Here is a 23,114-nt window from a genome sequence, read left to right on the forward strand (position 1 = left end):
ACCTGTATAAAAGACACCTGGGAGCCAGAAATCTTTCTGATTGAGAGGGGGTCAAATACTTATTTCCCTCATTAAAATGCAAATCAATTTATAACATTTTTGACATGCGTTTTTCAGGATTTTTTTGTTGTTATTCTGTCTCTCACTGTTCAAATAAACCTACCATTAAAATTATAGACTGATCATTTCTTTGTCAGTGGGCAAACGTACAAAATCAGCAGGGGATCAAATAATTGTTTCCCTCACTGTATAAAGCCTCCCACTACCCAGGTCACCTCCATTGTCCTCTATGAATCCTCCGGCGGTCAAATGAATAGCTTGATAAAGTCTTCACTCTTCACCATTAATGTTCATCTCTTACCTTTTATTCCTGAAAACATGTTCAAGGTCCCCTCCTTTTCAGTCTAGGAGAAACCTTAATTGTAGTTCTGTGCGTGGGAGGGAAGGAATAAAACACCTTACAGCCTGTACTTTCACTTTCACACTGGGGTAGAACTTTGACAAAATACATTCAACTAAAACTGCAAAAACTTTTAGAAAATAAAAAACTTTTAGACAATGGAACTTTTCAGAAAATCTCCCAGAAATCTCCAATGGGCGGCTGGAGAGATGGAAGTGTGTTTTTTTTCCTCCTATTTTCTCCTCTGCACTTCATTGTTATCTGTCAAATGAGTCATAGTGATACAAGCAGAGAGCTTTCATCGGTGTTCAGTGTTGAACATCAAGCCAATATCATCTCTATTGTTCCCAGCTATGTCTGTAGAGTGTGGTTGAATGGCATTGATGTGTTGTTAAGATCCTTTATTAACTACCCTGTCCCTGACAGTGTGGAGTGAGAATACACCGGTTTAGCGAGGAGACAAAAAAACGTACACAAAGGACTGCTTCGCACTTCTAGTTTAGAACACTGGTGAGGATATTGACTGTATTGATCCATCTACTAACCCTCATAGTAGTGCTATGTTCGCAGGAACTGAAAATTCACAGTGTAGTGTGTCTCAATCTTAGCATCCTGTATAACAGTATTTTATCCTCGTCCACAAAGCACAGGACGCTGGACAAAGAACTCGGGCAGAGAAAAAGAACAATATCCACTTTTTCCTACTCTACCAAAAAGTTATTTATTGAGCTAGTGCCAGCTCCTATATTTTGACCATATTGTGGTCTTGGTCGGGGCCACCCTCCGCGAGGCTCTCCATTACCCTTCTATGGAGAGGGCAGCGGAGCCAAAACAATTAGGCCCTGAGCCGTGGAACCGTGGAGTCAGTATGTGTGTGTGTGTAGAGCTGTGAGGAGAGGACACGGCCATGCTAGACAGAGCTATCTCATTACAGCCCATCTCCACAGGGTTAGCTGCTCTAGCTCTGACTGCTCAGGACAAGATGGACGCCTTCTCTACGGTAACCAGCCCGTGCTAATTAGCAAGGAATAACGGCTAGATGATGAACTTGACCCTAGCATGACAGCTACACATATAGTTAGAGGGAAGAGAGAGGGAGAGAGGGGGATGGAGAGAGTAAGAAGAGAGATATACAGTGATGTGTGTAAGGTTTTTATGACCCGTAGGTCAAATAAAATACAATCTCAATCGTATTCATATATAAGCTAGAATGAGCTTCACATCACCCCTGATCTCAGTGTTATTATGTTAATTGTCTGCAGGATAACCGAGCAGTGTGTTTAGTTCAGAACCATGAAGACATCATTTCTGAGAGAGAGAGAGAGAGAGAGAGAGAGAGAGAGAGAGAGAGAGAGAGAGTACTAAAGTCTTCCCATGTTCTGACATGCATATCCAGTCTCCTATTCCTTCTCTGTGCTTTGTCCCCATATTAACAGTATTACACAACATCAAACTGTGGATGAGCCACTGGATGGCTGGACAAGGGAGACTGATGAGACTGAGACTTAACTGAGTGGACGCTTCATTTGCTGCTGCCGCTCCCACAAAAGATCCCCCCGTACCTCTGTCTGCCTGTGTCTCTGCGTGTGTGCGTGCGTATCCTACCGCCGTCCCCACTCACAACGTTAAAAGTGCAATTGATACCTGGAGATAAATTCAATAAGCCAGAAATCTTGCCTGCCGGGCCGCCACACACTGAACACTTCCTCAGCCCATATGACCAGAAGCTATCAGATAGCTATTGGAGGATTAATAGAACGTTAAGCCATGCTGTGGCGGCGGTGATTGTACATGCATCATTTTATTCACTCTAATGTAGGATATAATGCTGGCATTAGACTAACTGACAACACCAGGTTTATGGACCTGCAGAGATCTCTCTATCTCCTCTGCCACAGTCACACTGTAATGAAATCAGCATGTCCATTAAGCCTTAGTGGAGACAAAGGAGTTTTGGAGGGAGTTTGTCTGTCTGCCATGTCGGTTTCTTGAGAAATGCGGCATTGCCTCATCAGCCTATGAGAGTTTTGTTTTGTGTGTTCGTGTGTGTCTGCTAAAGTCAGTGAACAGAGGAGGTATATCTGCTATGGCAGCTGGTCTCTCTAGCCTCCTGGATACGCGCTGCTGCCTTCTCTCTTTCATTATGCACACTAACAATACTGCTCTAGGACTCCCTCCCTCACTCCCTGCCCCTCTTTCTTTCCTCTCTCTCTCGTTCTCGCTCGCTCTCCCTCCTTCTCTCTCTCTCTCTCTCTCTCTCTCTCTCTCTCTCACCCTCTCCCCCCCTTTTTCTCCCTCCCTCCCTCCCTCCCTCCCTCCCTCCCTCCCTCGCTCTGCTCTGTTCTGGGGAAGATAATCAAAAGAGATTCTCTTTAGAGGAAAGAGAGGAAGAGGAGAAGTCAACAGGAACGGGAGGCTTTTGTCAAGTTCAGATTGAGGGCCACTTAATTTGGACCCCCTCCAAAAAAGGTGGATTCTTCCCATCAGCTACAGTGTATCATAACTCTGTGATGAAATGTCTTCCCTTGGCCTAATGGTAGTAGGGCTTAGAGATGCAGTAGAGTTAAAGGTTTGGATGGTTTTGAAACTTGCCAGAGGCAGGCAAGAACTGCTAATGACCAACTAGGACACTTTTTCTAAAGAAGGACGAATGATCAAATCAAATCTCAGACCAACTGGCCAATCTAAAGTACCTAAAGCATTCCGAGATCATGAGGCCAAACATCTTAGGTTGACATGAGGACTCTTGACGTTGAGTTTAGAGTAGAAAAAACACTATCTTTTCATTAGATCCATTATTTAATTAGCCAACTCACCCGCCCACCTCTAAGCTCCAATGGCACATTACCAATGGCTACACAGCCTCTGTGCTCCCTTCCAATGTGAAACACAACAAAAGGCTGGCTCTGGCTCCTGCTTCAACATCCTGATAAACTATGTGTCATGGGTTTCTGGCAGTTTAATAATCATTATAATCAGCTGCCTTGTTGAGCCAAGAAGCACTAATCTCATTATAAACCCTGTGGATGTTATCCCTCTGTCACGATCGTCTAAGGAGGAGGACCAATGCGCAGCGTTGAAGGTGAACATATTTATTTCGAGAATGATCACACGATCAAAACAACAGACGATAACGTGATGTCTACGGTTGAACACAAACCAAATAAGAACAAGAAACCACAAACACAAAGGGAAAGATAGACAGTTTAAATATGGCTCCCAATCAGAGACAACCAGCTGACACTCGTTGCCTCTGATTGGGAGTCACTCAGGCCAACATAGAAATACAAACTAGAACTCCCAACATAGCAATAGAATACATAGAATTACACACCCTGGCTCAACATAACAGTGTCCCCAGAGCCAGGGCGTGACACCTTCACCATATTAACTGTATGGAACTGCTACCCACATGATTACTGCAGGGTGGATGGAGGGTTAGGGTACAGCGAAGAAAGGCTTCTATATGCCAGAAGCATTTAAGTAATGGATCATAATCAAGTGAATTGTTAGGCTAATGCATGTGTCTTATAGGAGAGAAGAGGGGGGTGGGAGCGAGGGGGATAAAGAAGAGATACATATGAAGACAAGAGAAAGAGAGGAGATAAAAGAGAGATAAAGGACAAGAGAGAGGAAGGAGAAAAAGGGAGGATCAACTGTAAATGTTTAGGTGCAGGAGGGAGTTGAGTTATTATTATCACACAGATGTCTTAACCCCTCCTGTAGCTCAGTTGGTAGAGCATGGCGCATGCAACGCCAGGGTTGTGGGTTCGATTCCCACGGGTGGCCAGTATGAAAAATGTATGCGCTCACTAACTGTAAGTCGCTCTTGATAAGAGCGTCTGCTAAATGACTAAAATATTTTTTTTTGAGTTACCTCATCTGCCAGGTAAAGCCTCCCCTGAGGTAACCGTTTAGTGTGGGATGGAGGGATAGAGGGATAGGAGGAATAATGAAAAGAAGGACGGAGAGAAGATGTGTCCTCATTACTGGGGGCCTGTGTGTGTGTCTTAGTGCATTTTTGTATTTGTGTGTGTGACTACGTGCATGCTTCTGTGCGTACTTGCGTGTGTGTGTTGTCTCCCCCATTAGGAGTATAGATGTATGGCTCACACTGCTGGGTGCTGGCAGCCACTCTCTCTCCTCCTCTCAGCTCCTTCCTCTATGTTATGTTTTATTAATCTGGGTTGCAGGGTGGTTTCTGCATCAGGCCTATCAAAACACTCACTGTTCTCTGTTTCTGTCACGATGGGGAGTGGGGAGACTTTTGAAGCCTCCAACGCTCGTTCAGCCGGTCCCTCTCTCCTTTCCTGTATTCTCCCCCATCAGAGATTTTACCCAGTTTAAAACTCTCTCTCTCTCTCTCTCTCTCTCTCTCTCTCTCTCTCTCTCTCTCTCTCTCTCTCTCTCTCTCTCTCTCTCTCTCTCTCTCTCTCTCTCTCTCTCTCTCTCTCTCTCTCTCTCTCTCTCTCTCTCTCTCTCTCTCTCTCTCTCTCTCTCTCTCTCTCTCTCTCTCTCTCTCTCTCTCTCTCTCTCTCTGGGATCCACAAGGAAGAGCTGTTGGCAGGGTATGCAGTGTATATCTCAGATTAGGAGGATGTTGCCTGCAGATACTGATCTTAGGTCAGTTTCGACTTTCTCCCTTAGTGGTTTAGGTTAGGATTAGAAGAAAGTAAGCTGATCCTAGACCTATGCCTTGCAACTGTATCTTCAGGGATTTGTCTCCCTGCCTTTTAGTAGGAGTATAACTTACCTAGAATCCATTCTCTCTACCCACAAACTACACAGCAGAAAGCCAACCTCATCTCAGACCAAACATAAGCCCTAATGTCTGAATGGAGGAGATCAGGTTCAAGCACCAGTCTTCGATCTGAAATACCCTACTCCCTACTTCAGCTCTGAGCCTTGGTCTCATCTCACCATAGCCCACCACTAGACAGATCAGTTGGCGGTTTTTGACTGTTTGTGTCTGCTGAGTGAAAGGAATACCTCAGCGTGCTCTTACTTATCCAGTTACATGGCTGGGACCTAGCTGAAGACTGTGTGTTGATTAAATGGCCTCTGGGGGGAGGGGGCTCGTCCAGTTCAATGGTTATTAGGGCTACTCACTGAGGGGTGAGTTTGAGGTTTGTTGTGTGTGTGTGTGTGTGTGTGTGTGTGTATGTTGTGGTAAAGAAGATTAAATGTTGTCGCTTATACTGACACAGTGAAGGTCATGGTTAACGGTGCAGAATACTGTGAAATTTAAATGTCGATATCTCCATGTTACTACTTTCAGAAATGGCTGAGGAACCATGCTTCACTGACTTGTACTGCTGTGGTCGAATTGCCCTTATAAGGCACATACTGAACAATTATATTAGTCAGCTTGGTTGTATCCAGTAATCGTCATCAGAGTAGCTAATATGGTTTGGGACAGGCTGTTTCCGGAGAGGACGTGAGTGTGAAGATGTGTTTGTGTGTGTCTGTGTGCGTTTGCGTGCATTTACACTACCGTTCAAAAGTTTGGGGTCACTTAGAAATGTCCTTGTTTTCGAAAGGAAAGCAATTTTGTTGCCCATTAAAATAACATCAAATTGATCAGAAATACAGTGTAGACATTGTTAATGTTGTAAATGGCTATGGAATATCTACATAGGGGTACAGAGGCCCATTATCAGCAACCATCAGTCCTGTGTTCCAATGGCACGTTGTGTTTGCTAATCCAAGTTTATCATTTTAAAAGGCTAATTGGTCATTAGAAAACCCTTTTGCAATTATGTTAGCACAGCTGAAAACTGTTGTGCTGATTAAAGAAGCAATAAAACGGGCTCAACGTCAACAGTGAAGAGGCGACTCCGGGAGGCTGACCTTCTAGGCAGAGTTGCAAAGAAAAAGCCATATCTCAGACTGCCCATCTTAATCTTTTCTTTTTTTTGCCCAGTCTGAGATATGGCTTTTTCTTTGCAACTCTGCCTAGAAGGTCAGCAATTTCTCGCATGGAATAGCCTTCATTTCTCAGAACAAGAATAGACTGACGAGTTTCAGAATTAGTGTTCTGCTTCTCTGTAGCATCAACCAGAGGGCTATCTTAGTGGACTCACGTGTTTGTGTGTGTGTGTGTTTGTGTGTGTGTGTGTTACTGCGGCAGCATCTCACATAGCACCCTATTCCCTATGTAGTGCACTACTTTGGACCAAAGCCCAATGACGCCCTGTGTACTCCTGATTTATAGGGAGCTGTGTTGCACTACTAGCCATTACAGCTTGTAGCCTGGGTGCCAGATATATATTTTATTTTTGTCAAAGACTAAAATTAGACAAATGAGTCAACAACCAGTCTGGACACTTCTCTCTCTGTTGTAATTATGGAAGGCAGGAGGAGACAGACAAACAGATAGGCAGACAGGAGCAAGCGGCGAGTGGCGGCGTCTAGTGTCTTTGAATTTTGGCGGACGGGGCTGTGTGTGTTTGTGTCCGTGTCCGTGTCTGTGTGTGTGAGTAGCGTCGGGCCAGGCGGCTGTGTGAAGGCAGATTAAAGATAGAGGGATAATGGTTTACCCAGAGTCCTCTGAAATAGAGATCTCTCAACTTTCCCTTTCTCTCTTATTCTCCTAGTATCGCTCTCTCTCCCTTTCTCACTTTGTCTCTCCCGGCAACTCTCCCTTTCGTTCCATCAGATATGATACATCCACCGTTGCCATGACGAACAGCTTTCTGTAGGAATGTTGGTAATGAACAGCTCTTTTAAGATGTATATTTGTAATTACATTACTGCTTTGATGGCCAGATTCTCCACCCACGCTGCTGCCATGCTGAAATATTGGATTTCAACGCTTCATAAGAGGAGAAAGAACCAGAGAGAGAGAGAGAGAGAGAGAGAGAGAGAGAGAGAGAGAGAGAGAGAGAGAGAGAGAGAGAGAGAGAGAGAGAGAGAGAGAGAGAGAGAGAGAGAGAGAGAGAGAGGGCTGTGAGTTTAGCATAATCGATGGAGAAAGCAAGCCAATCTGTGACACTTTGCACCCGGGGAGGTAGAGGTTGTTTACGTACGCACACACACGCTCACACACACGCACGGATGCACGCGCACACAATTTCTGCATAATTAATATGTGTGAAATCTGAGCCCGGCTCGTTAGGGTGACAGTGAACTTCTGAAAAAGATTCCCACTTTGTAAGAAACAGACCTTATACCATACTTACAACATACAGTACTTAGAACAAAAATATTTTGTGTTTGACCAAATCGTGTGTTTCTGTGAAAATGCAGAACTACAATGATATTGTACAATCTTACAGTATGGTAAATTAGCTTTCTGTGTGATGAATGATATACAGTGTGTCATCTTATTAATTCTTCACCTTCTCTGTCTTCCAGGAAGTGCCGGTACTCCAGTGGTGTTTAATGAGAACGGCGACGCCCCCGGACGCTACGACATCTTCCAGTACCAGAGCACCAACCGCTCCACCAGAGAGTACAGGGTCATAGGCACCTGGACCAACAAACTACACCTTAATGTGAGACTAACATACAGTTGAAATCGGAAGTTTACATACACCTTAGCCAAATACATTTAAACTCAGATTTTCACAATTCCTGACATTTAATCCTAGCAAAAAGTCCCTGTCTTAGGTCAGTTAGGATCACCACTTTATTTTAAGAATGTGAAATGTCAGAATAATAGTAGAGAGAATGATTTATTTCAGCTTTTATTTATTTAATCACATTCCCAGTGGGTCAGACGTTTACATACACTCATTAGTATTTGGTAGCATTGCCTTTAAATTGTTTAACTTGGGTCAAACGTTTCAGGTAGCCTTCCACAAGCTTCCCACAATAAGTTGGGTAAATTTTGGCCCATTCCTCCTGACAGAGCTCGTGTAACTGAGTCAGGTTTGTAGGCCTCCTTGCTCGCACATGCTTTTTCAGTTCTGCCCACAAATGTTCTATAGGATTGAGGTCAGGGCTTTGTGATGGCCACTCCAAAAGCTTTACTTTGTTGTCCTTAAGCCATTTTGCCACAACTTTGGAAGTATGCTTGGGGTCATTGTCCATTTGGAAGACCCATTTGCGACCAAGCTTTAACTTCCTGACTGTGGTCTTGAGATGTTACTTCAATATATCCACATCATTTTCCTTCCTCAAGATGCCATCTATTTTGTGAAGTGCACCAGTCCCTCTTGCAGCAAAGCACCCCCACAGCATGATGCTGCCACCCCCGTGCTTCACGGTTGGGATGGTGTTCTTCGGCTTGCAAGCATTCCCCTTTTTCCTCCAAACATAACGATGGTCATTATGGCCAAACAGTTCTATTTTTGTTTCATCAGACCAGAGGACATTTCTCCAAAAAGTACGATCTTTGTCCCCATGTGCATTTGCAAACCGTAGTCTGGCTTTTTTATGGCGGTTTTGGAGCAGTGGCTTCTTCCTTGCTGAGCGGCCTTTCAGGTTATGTTGTTGTGGATATAGATACTTTTGTACCTATTTCCTCCAGCATCTTCACAAGGTCCTTTGCTGTTGTTCTGGGATTGATTTGCACATTTTGCACCAAAGTACATTCATCTCTAGGAGACAGAACGCGTCTCCTTCCTGAGCGGTATGACGGCTGCGTGTTCCCTTGGTGTTTATACTTGCGTACTATTGTTTGTGCAGATGAACGTGGTACCTTCAGGCGTTTGGAAATTTCTCCCAAGGATGAACCAGACTTGTGGAGTTCTACAATCTTTTTTCTGAGGTCTTGGCTGATTTCTTTGGATTTTCCCATGATGTCAAGCAAAGAGGCACTGAGTTTGAAGGTAGGCCTTGAAATACATCTACAGGTACACCTCCAATTGACTCAAATGATGTCAATTAGCCTATCAGAAGCTTCTAAAGCCATGACATCATTTTCTGGAATTTTCCAAGCTGTTTAACGGCTCAGTCAACTTAGTGTATGTAAACTTCTGACCCACTGGAATTGTGATACAGTGAATTATAAGTGGAACAATTGTTGGAAAAATTACTTGTGTCATGCACAAAGTAGATATCCTAACCGACTTGCCAAAACTATAGTTTGTTAACAAGAAATGTGTGGAGTGATTGAAAAATGAGTTTTAATGACTCCAACCTAAGTGTATGTAAACTTCCGACTTCAACTGTAATAGCAATACTATCTTTTGTGATCTAGTGTTGTCGTATAGTGTCACATTCAGAGGCATTCATACATAGCCTGGTCCCGGCTATGTATGACAACGACTTGACATGATAGCACAAACAGCTCTGAGATCAGGCAAATTGTATAGATATCAGCATTTATTCAAGATTAAGATTTTTATTACATTTTAGTCATTTAACAGACGCTCTTATTATTTTTTTCATACCCCCTGTGGGAATCAAACCCACAACCCTGGCGTTGCAAACACCATTCTCTATCAACTGAGTTACATCCATGCCAGCCATTCCCTCCCCTACCCTGGACGACTGCGCGCCGCCCCATGGGTCTCCCGGTCACGGCCGGCTACGACAGAGCCTGGATTTGAACCAGGATCTCTAGTGGCACAGCTAGCACTGCGATGCAGTGCCTTAGAACACTGCGCCACTCGGGAGAGTATTAGTTCGTTATCATCCAAAACTTGTTTTTGTGTCATGTTTGGGTCCCATCTCTTCCCAGTGGTTTTTGTCCTATGACCATACTGTATGTCAGAGTAGTTGATGTGTTCCTGCACGCATACAGTTACTGCTCAGTGCTGGACTTTCAAAGAGCAGCTACTTGTTTTTCAGCTGTTACTGATTGAAATACACACACACACACAGTATTGTACAGCTAACCTTGTGGGGACACACAATTCAGTCCCATTCAAAATCCTATTTTCCCTAACCCCTAACCCTAAACCTAACCCTAACCCGTACTCTTACCCTAACCCTAACCTTAACCCAAAAACCTAACCTTAACCCTAGCTCCTAACCCTAACCCTAAAACTATCCGTAGCTCCTAACCCTAACCCTAAACCTAATTCTAACCCTAACACTAATTCTAACCTTAAACCTAAACCCCTTAGAAATAGCATTTGACCTTGTGGGGACCAACAAAATGTCCCCAGTTGGTCAAATTTTTGTTTGTTTACTATTCTTGTGGGGACATCTGGTCCCCCCCCCCCCCCCCCCCCACACACACACACACACACACACACAGACATGCACACACACCACACACACACACACACATAAACACTGGAACACCGGAGGGAGGGATGGATACACACACACACACACACACACACACACACACACACACACACACACACACACACACAGGCCACAGGAGGAGTTATGACTTGGTAAACGAGCAGCGTGTTCTCACACAGATAGACTCCTAGAACAGACAGGGTTGGGCACGGTTGGGCTGTACTTTCTGAGGGATCTTAAAACCTTCTGCTCTGGTCGTGTGTCCGTGTGCGTGTGTGTGACTTTCCGGTATAAGCGAATACGTTTGGACAGTAGAAGCTATATTGGCTGGACTCTGGAGACTTGTAGACTGGAGACTTGGCTGGGAGGAAAATGGAAGTTAGGCTCAAATGCTGAACTTGTGCATTCTCTTTGTTCTTCAATCTGTTTACCTTGGCTGGACTGGGAGGCAGCAACAGCATACTATTCCCTCTCAGCTGGCTGCTGAGAACTAGAGCCAGAATAGCCCTATTCCATATCCATTTTGTTTCACCTTAACAAGTGTTTTGAATTCAAGGTTACAAATAGGTATCCAAATAATTGAAAAAGGATTCACCCAAGTGGCGGAAGTTACTGTTTCTTCAGTTGTGCCGTTGGACATGCTTTTCTTTCATGCTCATAATGCTTTATGGGATACATTTAATGAGGCCTAAAGTATTTTTTCATCAGGTAATAATTATCAATTATACGCCAAAAAGTTCATGGCCAGGCTTAATGTGTTTTTGAGCGTTCATAATTCAAGCATGGCCGGCTATCGCTTTACCACAAAAAACTGGACGAGATAATAGTACTAAAGGGAAATAAAACACAAAACTGAAACAACACATACAGACAGGTTTCATTTCTCCTCTGACGACTGAGTAGTTTGACCCAATATTGGTAATTTACTCTAGTTCTAGATTTCTCCTGCTCTCAGCAGAATCCCCAGCCAGCCAGTTTCCTCTAGTTCTGCTGGATCAGTACTTTGTGTGCGTGTTCAGAGATAGAGAGAGGAGCTCCGTTCCCATCACCCTGGGCTGTGTTATAAACAGTTTATTACACACACACTGCATCAGACTGATGCAGATGGCCAATTTGTGCCAGCTCTGATTACACCAGTTTAATTGCTATTAGATTTATGCCTAGCAGGCAGCACAAGGGACATGATAAGAAGTTCTGCTTTGGCTAATTACTTTGTGAGTTGCACTTGGAAATGTTAATGCAGGTACAAACATTTTAACGACAGTAGGCTTTGAATAAGGCTATTACACAGTCAAAACTATTCTAGTCAGCACATTCCTTAGCCAGAAACAGTCTAGAATCACAAACATTCTAGAACCAAAACCATTATTGAGTTCCAACCTATCTGTCCTCTGATTGGTCTCTCCTCTTTCCTGTGACCTTATGACCCCAGGTAGAAGCCATGCAGTGGCGGGCAGGTGACCCGTCCCTCCCTGCGTCTGTGTGTAGCGTGCCCTGCCGGATGGGTGAGCGGAAGAAGATCGTGAAGGGTGTGCCATGCTGCTGGCACTGCGAGCGCTGCGAGGGCTACCACTTCCAGGCCAGCGAGTTCAGCTGTGAACTGTGCCCCTACGAACAGCGCCCCGACGCCAACCGAACGGGCTGCCAGAACATCCCCATCATCAAGCTGGAGTGGCACTCGCCCTGGGCCGTCATCCCCGTCTTCATCTCAATGCTAGGCATCATCACCACCACCTTCGTTGTCGTCACCTTTGTCCGCTACAACGAAACACCCATCGTCAGGGCGTCTGGCCGCGAGATGAGCTACGTGCTGTTGACGGGCATTTTCCTGTGTTATGCCATCACCTTCCTGATGATCGCGGCGCCCGATGTGGGCGTGTGTTCCTTCCGGAGGATATTTCTGGGTCTGGGGATGTGCTTCAGCTACGCGGCCCTCCTCACCAAGACCAACCGTATCCATCGCATCTTCGAGCAGGGGAAGAAGTCCGTCAGCGCCCCCCGGTTCATCTCCCCCGCCTCCCAGTTGGTCATCACCTTCTCCCTGATCTCGGTGCAGCTCCTGGGGGTGTTTGTGTGGTTCGCCGTGGACCCGCCGCACACCTTCGTGGATTACGGCGAGCAGCGGACCCAGGACCCGGCGGCGGCTCGTGGCGTGCTGAAGTGTGACATCTCCGACCTGTCCCTGATCTGCTCCTTGGGCTACTCCATCCTACTGATGGTCACATGCACTGTTTACGCCATCAAGACCAGGGGAGTGCCGGAGACCTTCAACGAGGCCAAGCCAATTGGATTTACCATGTACACTACCTGCATAATCTGGCTGGCATTTATCCCGATCTTCTTCGGGACAGCGCAGTCGGCGGAGAGGGTGAGTGGAACAGCTTTTATAACAGTAAACAGACAAACGCGCAGAAAAGTGGAGCCTGTGTGTTTCTAATGAATGAATGATTTTGGATGAATGGTCTCTTTTCCATCAGTCAGCTAGTGATTTACAATGGAGCTATGAGCTATCATAATAGCTTAAGTCTAAAGCCTCACCTCCCCATGTGAATAAGACTGGATTTTCTATCTGAGTGACTAGAGCCAAGGCTTTAACAAGAGGCTTATATACAGGGCTCGCTCTCGCTCTCTCGCTCTCTCTCTCTCTCTCTCTCTCTCTCTCTCTCTCTCTCTCTCTCTCTCTCTCTCTTTGTGTCGGTGTGTCTATCACTTTTTGTGTGGGTGACTTGAGAACATTGCCTTACCTTTTACCTCAGCTTTAGGCGATAGATTAGCAGGTTATATTCAGCCCAGCAGGGATCTGGGAAGCTTGACAAAACAAAAGGTAGTACCTCTGTATAACCTCTGACCTGCTGTGCGCTGGAGGTCAGGTTTGAGTTGGCTGCACTTGGAGAGTTGTACTTCCAGGTCATGTGAAAAGCTTTTCTGCACAGTGGAATTTCAGTGAATTTTCCACTGCTGTTTGGACAAGGGTATATTTCAGATGCAACACCTCCGCAATCTTAGAGACAGAGGGAAAATAGCTGGGACACTGTAAAACAGTGGGAGAGGTCCTCATTAAAGCTCATCACTGAGTCATACCAGCACCCATTTACTGCACTCTTATATTTTTCCTCCCTCTGTTGCCAGGCAGCTGACACACACTCGTATGGATGCCCCAATTAGGCTGTAAACAAATGCTGTGTTGAGGTGAACGTTCAGCTCCACAATTACTCTGGTTGGTATAGTTATCAGAAACAACACAACTTCGTTTGCACTAATGTCACTGGCAAAAACACACACAACCAGCCCGAACAGCAACAACATTCTCAGTAACAGAATGTCACGATCGTTATAAGATGAAGCGGACCAAGGAGCAGCGTGATAACCGTACATCTTTATTACGTACTTAACACACGATCAAAACAAAACAACAAACAATACGTGAAGTCCTAGGTTATACACCAAAACAAACCTTACGGAACAAGATCCCACAATGAACAGTGCCAAACAGTCTGCCTAAGTATGGTCCCCAATCAGAGACAACAAGCAACAGCTGCCTCTGATTGGGAACCACCCTGGCCAACATAGAAATACATGAACAAGAACAAAACATAGAAAATGACACATAGAAAGGGCGTGACAGTACCCCCCCCCCCCAAAGGCGCGGACTGCGACCGCGCCAACCAAACACAAGAGGGTAGGGACCGGGTGGGCATTCCGCCTCGGAGGCGGATCCGGCTCCGGGCGTGACCACCACTCTCTCCCTACCCCCCCGCAGCGCCCCCGGTCTGGTCTGGCCCCGCTGGCCGGAGCTGGACTGGACATCGGTGGAGCGGATTGCTTTGGCTCCGGTGTGGAGCAGCTGACCGGTGCCGGACCAGACACCGGTAGAACAGGCACGGACCGTGCCGGACTGACGACGCGCACCACTGGCTTGGTGCGGGGAGCAGGGACGGGCCGGACCGGGCTGGCGACGCGCACCACTGGCTTGGTGCGGGGAGCAGGAACGGGCCGGACCGGGCTGGCGACGCGCACCACTGGCTTGGTGCGGGGTGCAGGAACGGGCCGGACCGGGCTGGCGACGCGCACCACTGGTTTGGTGCGGGGAGCAGGAACGGGCCGGACCGGGCTGGCGACGCGCACCACTGGCTTGGTGCGGGGAGCAGGAACGGGCCGGACCGGGCTGACGACGCGCACCACTGGCTTGGTGCGGGGAGCAGGAACGGGCCGGACCGGGCTGGCGACGCGCACCACTGGCTTGGTGCGGGGAGCAGGAACGGGCCGGACCGGGCTGACGACGCGCACCACTGGCTTGGTGCAGGGAGCAGGAACAGGCCGGACCGGGCTGGCGTCGCGCACGACAGGCTTAGTGCGGGGAGCAGGAACGGGCCTGACCGTACTGGGAACACACACCACTGGCCTTGTGCGGGAATCAGGAACGGGCCGGACCGGACTGGTGACACACACCCCTTGCTTGGTGTGAGGAGTGGGACTGGGTTTCCTCATAAACCTCCGCTCCCTCTGCTGCCTACTCAGTTCCTCTCGCCGTGCCTCCACACTCTCCTTCTCCCTCGTGACCAGTGACCCCCGTAACCTAGCGGCCTCCTCTGCTAACCAGCTCAACCGCTCTATCGCGGCCTCCTGCTGCCTCGTCGTCCACGGCGTGAGCCCCCCCCCTAAATTTTTTTGGGGCTTGTCTCTCCCCCGTGCTCATGGCCTCCATCCCTCTTGCCAGACTCTCACTCATCTCCTCCCAGGTCCATCCTCTCTCCTCGTCACGCTGCTTGATCCAGTCGAGGTGGGATCTTCTGTCTACGGATAGCCCGCTGCAGATGGACGTGTGCAGCATTCCACGTCTCCTCCGAGCGCCGAAACCACTCAACCACCGCAGGAGCCTCGATCTGGCTCTGATGCCATGGTGCCAGAACCGGCTGATACCCTAACACACACTGGAAAGGGGTCAGGTTAGTAGAGGAGTGGCGAAGAGAGTTCTGGGCAATCTCTGCCCAAGGGATATACACCGACCACTCCTCCTGCCGGTCCTGGCAATACGATCTCAGAAACCTACCCACATCCTGGTTCACTCTCTCCACCTGCCCATTACTCTCAGGCTGAAAACCCGAGGTAAGGCTAACCGAGACCCCCAAACATTCCATGAACGCCCTCCAGACTCTAGAGGTGAATTGGGGACCTCGATCGGACACTATATCCTCGGGAACCACGTAGTGCCGGAAGACGTGGGTAAACAAAGCCTCAGCGGTCTGTAGGGCAGTAGGGAGACCCGGCATTGGGATGAGACGACAGGCCTTAGAGAACCGATCCACAACGACCAGAATAGTGGTGTTCCCCTGGGAGGGGGGTAGGTCAGTGACAAAGTCTACCGAGAGGTGAGACCACGGCCGTTGTGGAACGGGCAGGGGCTGTAACTTCCCCCTGGGCAGGTGTCTAGGCGCCTTACACTGAGCGCACACTGAGCAGGAGGAGACATAAACCCTCACGTCCCTAGCCAATGTTGGCCACCAGTACTTAACACTAAGGCAGTGCACTGTCCGGCCAATACCTGGATGTCCAGAGGAGGGTGACGTGTGAGCCCAATATATGAGACGATCACGGATCTCGAACGGCACGTACGTCCGCCCCACTGGACACTCCGGAGGAGTAGGGTCGGTGCGTAACGCCCGCTCGATTTCCGCATCGATCTCCCACACCACCGGTGCCACCAGACAAGACTCCGGCAGTATGGGAGTGGGCTCAATGGACCTCTCCTCTGTGTCATACCGCCAGGACAGGGCCTTACCGTTCTGGGACCCTGGGATGTAAGTAAGCTTAAAAACAAACCGGGTCAGAACAAGATCCCACAATGAACAGTGCCAAACAGGCTGCCTAAGTATGGTCCCCAATCAGAGACAACAAGCAACAGCTGCCTCTGATTGGGAACCACCCTCGCCAACATAGAAATACATGAACTAGAACAAAACATAGAAAATGACACATAGAAAATCCACACCCTGGCTCAACATATAAGAGTCCCCAGAGCCAGGGCAAAACTTTTTTACTTGCTATGATTGTGATGTGTTGTTGTTTATCTACCTTAGTTGAATGCACTGACTGTAAATAGTAAGTCACTCTGGAAAAGAGTGTCTGTTAAATGACCAAATGTAAATGTATATGTGAAAATGAACAAACCAAAATGAATTGCAAAGCACACAGGGTATTAATTAATGACTCTATTTCGGGGCAGAGCTCATTTGAATAATGCTCAGCATGCTTTGCAATTGTTCATTTTTACATATACGTACATTTATATTTAGTTCATGAGCAGACGCTCTTATCACACCATAGTGCCATCAGACTTCTAATACCAATGCAGGGTGAAAGGGGCCACAAAATGGTGAGCAGCTATAAAAAAATATTTTGTATTTTGAAAATACTAATTACAGCTCTCGGAAGGTATCTTGTTACAAAATACATTGGAGTGTAATTCAGCACAGTGTAATACAAATTACTAAATACACAGAAGTAATTGAAATACATATTTCAAATACATGTAACAGAAATACTGCCCATCTCTGCACACACACACACACTGCATAAATGATGTGGTGTGTGAATGTGTGGATGTGGCGCTTGAAGAATAAGAGGTAAAACAGAGCTAAAACAATTAGTGTCAGAGCTGTGATTCTGTTAATCACTTCCATGTCACTGTGCTGTGCCATGTGATGATAGAGGAAGGCTGGTAAACATTTGAATGAAATGAGGGAAATTATTTGTGGATGTTGGGAAATATAGAAAGTATGAGAACAAATAGGGTTTTGAATCTGCAATGAGTGAACATGTAGATGCTGCTTGTCAAAATGAGGAGGCTGATTAAGTTGAAGTGTTATTCAAAGACTGTTGTTTTGATACAGACTAAGCGAAATGATCATACACACGCATACACACACACAGACATGCACCCAGGCCAGGCACAGAACATTATTATGATGCTTAGATTGACCGTATTGAATCATGTTCTCCAAACACAATCTCTTTTCCCAGTAATCATTACCTGATCCAACATTCCTCCTGCGTGTGTGTGATTATGTGCATGTGTGTGCATGCATGTGCATGTCTGTGTGCGTGTGTGCGGGCGTGTGTGTCTGTGTTTGTGTGTGTTTAGCACCCATAATAGATACACTTTACACTCATTGATATTCAAAGACGACTTACAGTATTGATTGTAAATGTCAAACTGCTTTATCATCATGGCTGGAGAGGCCTGGGATGCGTCCCAAATGGCACCCTATTACCTATATACTGCACTATAGAGCCCTGGTCAAAGTAGTGCACTATATAGAGAAAAGGATGTCATTTGGGAAAGCTCTGGAGACGGCTGTACAGTGAAGGAAAAAAGCATTTGATCCCCTGCTGATTTTGTACGTTTGCCCACTGACAAAGACATGATCAGTCTATAATTTTAATGGTAGGTTTATTTGAACAGTGAGAGACAGAATAACAACAAAAAAATCCAGAAAAACGCATGTCAAAAATGTTATAAATTGATTTGCATTTTAATGAGGGAAATAAGTATTTGACCCCCTCTCAATCAGAAAGATTTCTGGCTCCCAGGTGTCTTTTATACAGGTAACGAGCTGAGATTAGGAGCACACTCTTAAAGGCAGTGCTCCAAATCTCAGTTTGTTACCTGTATAAAAGACACCTGTCCACAGAAGCAATCAATCAATCAATCAGATTCCAAACTCTCCACCATGGCCAAGACCAAAGAGCTCTCCAAGGATGTCAGGGACAAGATTGTAGACCTACACAAGGCTGGAATGGGCTACAAGACCATTGCCTAGCAGCTTGGTGAGAAGGTGACAACAGTTGGTGCGATTATTCGCAAATGGAAGAAACACAAAATAACTGTCAATCTCCCTCAGCCTGGGGCTCCATGCAAGATCTCACCTCGTGGAGTTGCAATGATCATGAGAACAGTGAGGAATCAGCCCAGAACTACAAGGGAGGATCTTGTCAATGATCTCAAGGCAGCTGGGACCATAGTCACCAAGAAAACAATTGGTTACACACTACACCATGAAGGACTGAAATCCTGCAGCGCCCGCAACGTCCCCTTGCTCAAGAAAACACATATACATGCCCGTCTGAAGTTTGCCAATGAACATCTGAATGATTCAGAGGAGAACTGGGTGAAAGTGTTGTGGTCAGATGAGACCAAAATGGAGCTCTTTGGCATCAACTCAACTCGCTGTGTTTGGAGGAGGAGGAATGCTGCCTATGACCCCAAGAACACCATCCCCACCGTCAAACATCGAGGTGGAAACATTATGCTTTGGGGGTGTATTTCTGCTAAGGGGACAGGACAACTTCACTGCATCAAAGGGACGAGGGACGGGGCCATGTACCGTCAAGTCTTGGGTGAGAACCTCCTTCCCTCAGCCAGGGCATTGAAAATGGGTTGTGGATGGGTATTCCAGCATGACAATGACCCAAAACACACGGCCAAGGCAACAAAGGAGCGGCTCAAGAAGAAGCACATTAAGGTCCTGGAGTGGCCTAGCCAGTCTCCAGACCTTAATCCCATAGAAAATCTGTGGAGGGAGCTGAAGGTTCGAGTTGCCAAACGTCAGCCTCGAAACCTTAATGACTTGGAGAAGATCTGCAAAGAGGAGTGGAACAAAATCCCTCCTGAGATGTGTGCAAACCTGGTGGCCAACTACAAGAAACGTCTGACCTCTGTGATTGCCAACAAGGGTTTTGCCACCAAGTACTAAGTCATGTTTTGCAGAGGGGTCAAATACTTATTTCCCTCATTAAAATGCAAATCAATTTATAACATTTTTGAATTGCGTTTTCTGGATTTTTTTGTTGTTATTCTGTCTCTCACTGTTCAAATACACCTACCATTAAGATTATAGACTGATCATGTCTTTGCCAGTGGGCAAACTTACAAAATCAGCAGGGGATCAAATACTTTTTTCCCTCACTGTATGTATCAGGGGCCAGAATCAATGAAGGCAGAAGGTGGGTCTTTTGATAATGGCTCCGTATGTACAGTATCTATGACCAGATCAAATGAGCTGCCTTCTACCCACACACATAACATAAACATCCTGGTTGTGTCCCGACACTGTATTCCTTGTCAATCAAATTGATTTATAAAGGCCTTTTTACATCAGCAGATATCACAAAGTGCTATACAGAAACCCAGTCTAAAACCCCAAACAGGAAGCAATGCAGATGTAGAAGCACGGTGGCTAGTAAAAACTCCCTAGAAAGGCAGGAACCTAGGAAGAAACCTACAGTTGTGGTCAAAAGTTTTGAGAATGACACAAGTATTGGTCTTCACAAAGTTTGCTGCTTCAGTGTTTAGATATTTTTGTCAGATGTTACTATGGTATACTGAAGTATAATTACAAGCATTCCATAAATGTCAAAGGTTTTTATTGACAATTACATTACGTTTATGCAAAGAGTCAATATTTGCAGTGTTGACCCTTCTTTTTCAAGACCACTGCAATCCGCCCTGGCATGCTGTCAATTAACTTCTGGGCCACATCCTGACTGATGGCACCCCATTCTTGCATAATCAATGCTTGGAGTTTGTCAGAATTTGTGGGGTTTTGTTTGTCCACCCGCCTCTTGAGGATTGACCACAAGTTCTCAATGGGATTAAGGACTGGGGAGTTTCCTGGCCATGGACCCAAAATGTCGATGTTTTGTTCCCCGAGCCACTTAGTTATCACTTTTGCCTTATGGCAAGGTGCTCCATCATGCTGGAAAAGGCATTGTTCATCACCAAACTGTTCTTGGATGGTTGGGAGAATTTGCTCTCGGAGGATGTGTTGGTACCATTCTTTATTCATGGCTGTGTTCTTAGGCAAAATTGTGAGTGAGCCCACTCCCTTGGCTGAGAAGCAACCCCACACATGAATGGTCTCAGGATGCTTTACTGTTGGCATGACACAGGACTGATGGTAGCACTCACCTTATCTTCTCCGGACAAGCTTTTTTCCGGATGTCCCAAACAATCAGAAAGGGGATTAATCAGAGAAAATTACTTTACCCCAGTCCTCAGCAGTCCAATCCCTGTACCTTTTGCAGAATATCAGTCTGTCCCTGATGTTTTTCCTGGAGAGAAGTGGCTTCCTCGCTGCCCTTCTTGACACCAGGCCATCCTCCAAAAGTCTTCGCCTCACTGTGCGTGCAGATGCACTCACACCTGCTTGCTGCCATTCCTGAGCAAGCTCTGCACTGGTGGTGCCCCGATCCCGCAGCTGAATCAACTTTAGGAGATGGTCCTGGTGCTTGCTGGACTTTCTTGGGCGCCCTGAAGCCTTCTTCACAACAATTGAACCTTTCTCCTTGAAGTTCTTGATGATCCGATAAATGGTTGATTTAGGTGCAATCTTACTAGCAGCAATATCCTTGCCTGTGAAGCCCTTTTTGTGCAAAGAAATTATGATGGCACGTGTTTCCTTGCAGGTAACCACCCTCTTTTGAAAGCTTCCAGTCTGTTATTCTAACTCAATCAGCATGACAGAGGAACCAGGCTCTGAGGGGTGGCCAGTCCTCTTCTGGCTGTGCCGGGTGGAGATTATAAGAGTACATGGCCATTTAAGGCCAGATTGTTCTTCAAGATGTTCAAACGTTCATAGATGACCAGCAGGGTCAAATAATAATCAGTGGTTGTAGAGGGTGCAACAGGTCAGTACCTCAGGAGTAAATGTTAGTTGGCTTTTCATAGCTGAGCATTCAAGGACGAGAGAGCAGGTGCGGTAGAGAGAAAGAGAGAGTCGAAAATAGCAGGTCCGGTGAATAGGTCAGGGTTCCCTAGCCGCAGGCAGAACAGTTGAAACTGGAGTAGCAGCACGACCAGGTGGACTGGGGACAGCCAGGAGTCATCAGGCCAGGTAGTCCTGAGGCATGATCCTAGGGCTCAGGTTCTCCGGGAGGGGAGGGAGAGAGCAAGAGAGAGAGAGAGAATTGGAGGGAGCATACTTAAATTCACACAGGACACCAGATAAGACAGGAAAATTACACCAGATATAACAGACTGACCCTAGCCCCCCGGCACATAGACTATTGCAGCATAGATACTGGAGACTGAGACAGGGGTGGGTCGGGGGACACTGTGGCCCCGTCCGATGATACCCCCGGACAGGGCCAACCAGGTAGGATATAAACCCACCCACTTTGCCAAAACACAGCCCCCACACCACTAGAGGGATATTATCAGACCACCAACTTACTACCCTGAGACAAGGCTGAGTATAGCCCACGTAAATCTCCTCCACCGCACAAGCTTGAGGGGGCGCAAAACCGGACAGGAAGATCATGTCTGTGACTCAACCAACTTAAGTGACGCACCCCTCCTAGGGACGGCATGGAAGAGCACTAGTAAGCCAGTGACTCAGCCCCCGTAAAAGGGTCAGAGGCAGAGAATCCCAGTGGAGAGAGGGGTGTCGGCCAGGCAGGGACAGCAAGGGTGGTTCGTCGCTCCAGTGCTTTGCCGTTCACCTTCGCACCCCTGGGCAAGATTTCACTCAATCATAGGACCTACTGAAGAGATGAGTCTTCAGTAATGACTTAAAGGTCGAGACTGAGTCTGCGTCTCTCACATGGTAAGGCAGACCATTCCATAAAAATGGAGCTCTATAGGAGAAAGCCCTGTCTCCAGCTGTTTGCTTAGAAATTCTAGGGACAATAAGGAGGCCTGCGTCTTGTGACCGTAGTGTACGTGTAGGTATGTACGGCAGGACCAAATCGGAGAGTTAGGTAGGCGCAAGCCCATGTAATTTGTAGGTTAGCAGTAAAACCTTTAAATCAGCCCTAGCCTTAACAGGACGCCAATGTAGAGAGGCTTGCACTGGAGTAATATGATCAAATGTTTTGGTTCTAGTCAGGATTCTAGCAGCCGTGTTTAGCACTAACTGAAGTTTATTTATTGCTTTATCCGGGTAGCCGGAGAGTAGAGCATTGCAGTAGTCTAATCTGGATTATCTTTTCTGCATCATTTTTGGACAAAATAATCCTGATTTTTGCATTGTTACGAAGATGGAAAATAGCTGTCCTTGAAATATTCTTGATATGTTCGTCAAAAGAGAGATCCGGGACCAGAATAACGCAGAGGTCCTTCACAGTTTTATTTGAGACAACTGTACAACCATCAAGATTAATTGTCAGATCCAACAGCAGATCTCTTTGTTTCTTGGGACCTAACATCTCTGTTTTGTCCGAGTTTAAAAGTAAAACATTTGCCACCATCCACTTCCTTATGTCTGAAACACAGGCTTCCAGGGTAGGCAATTATGGGGCTTCACCATGTTTCATCTAAATTTACAGCTGTGTGTCGTCCGCATAGCAGTGAAAGTTGACATTGTGTTTCCGAATGACATCCCCAAGAGGTAGAATATATAGTGAAAACAATAGTGATCCTAAAACGGAATCTTGAGTAACTCCGAAACGTACAATTGATTTGTCAGAGGACAAACCATCCACAGAGACAAACTGATATCTTTCCGACAGATAAGATCTAAACCAGGCAAGAACTTGTCCGTGTAGACCAATTAGGGTTTCTAATCTCTCCAAA

At 46.5% G+C, this 23,114-nt stretch overlaps 1 protein-coding gene across 1 annotated transcript in view; it reads left to right on the forward strand.

Annotated features, from left to right (window-relative positions):
• LOC311140033 (metabotropic glutamate receptor 8-like) overlaps positions 1-23,114 on the forward strand; it is a gene marked incomplete at its 5' end in the record, with an annotated part of 79,541 nt that overhangs the window by 33,908 nt on the left and 22,519 nt on the right. The window contains 2 exons of the mRNA XM_084175003.1: positions 7,757-7,896; positions 11,976-12,911. Of these exons, the coding sequence (XP_084031129.1) occupies positions 7,757-7,896; positions 11,976-12,911 (1,076 nt within the window). The remainder of the gene's footprint in view (positions 1-7,756; positions 7,897-11,975; positions 12,912-23,114) is intronic.

The sequence above is a fragment of the Coregonus lavaretus genome, assembly GCF_964263955.1.
Source record: "Coregonus lavaretus genome assembly, chromosome: 13".
Lineage (NCBI taxonomy): Eukaryota > Metazoa > Chordata > Actinopteri > Salmoniformes > Salmonidae > Coregonus > Coregonus lavaretus.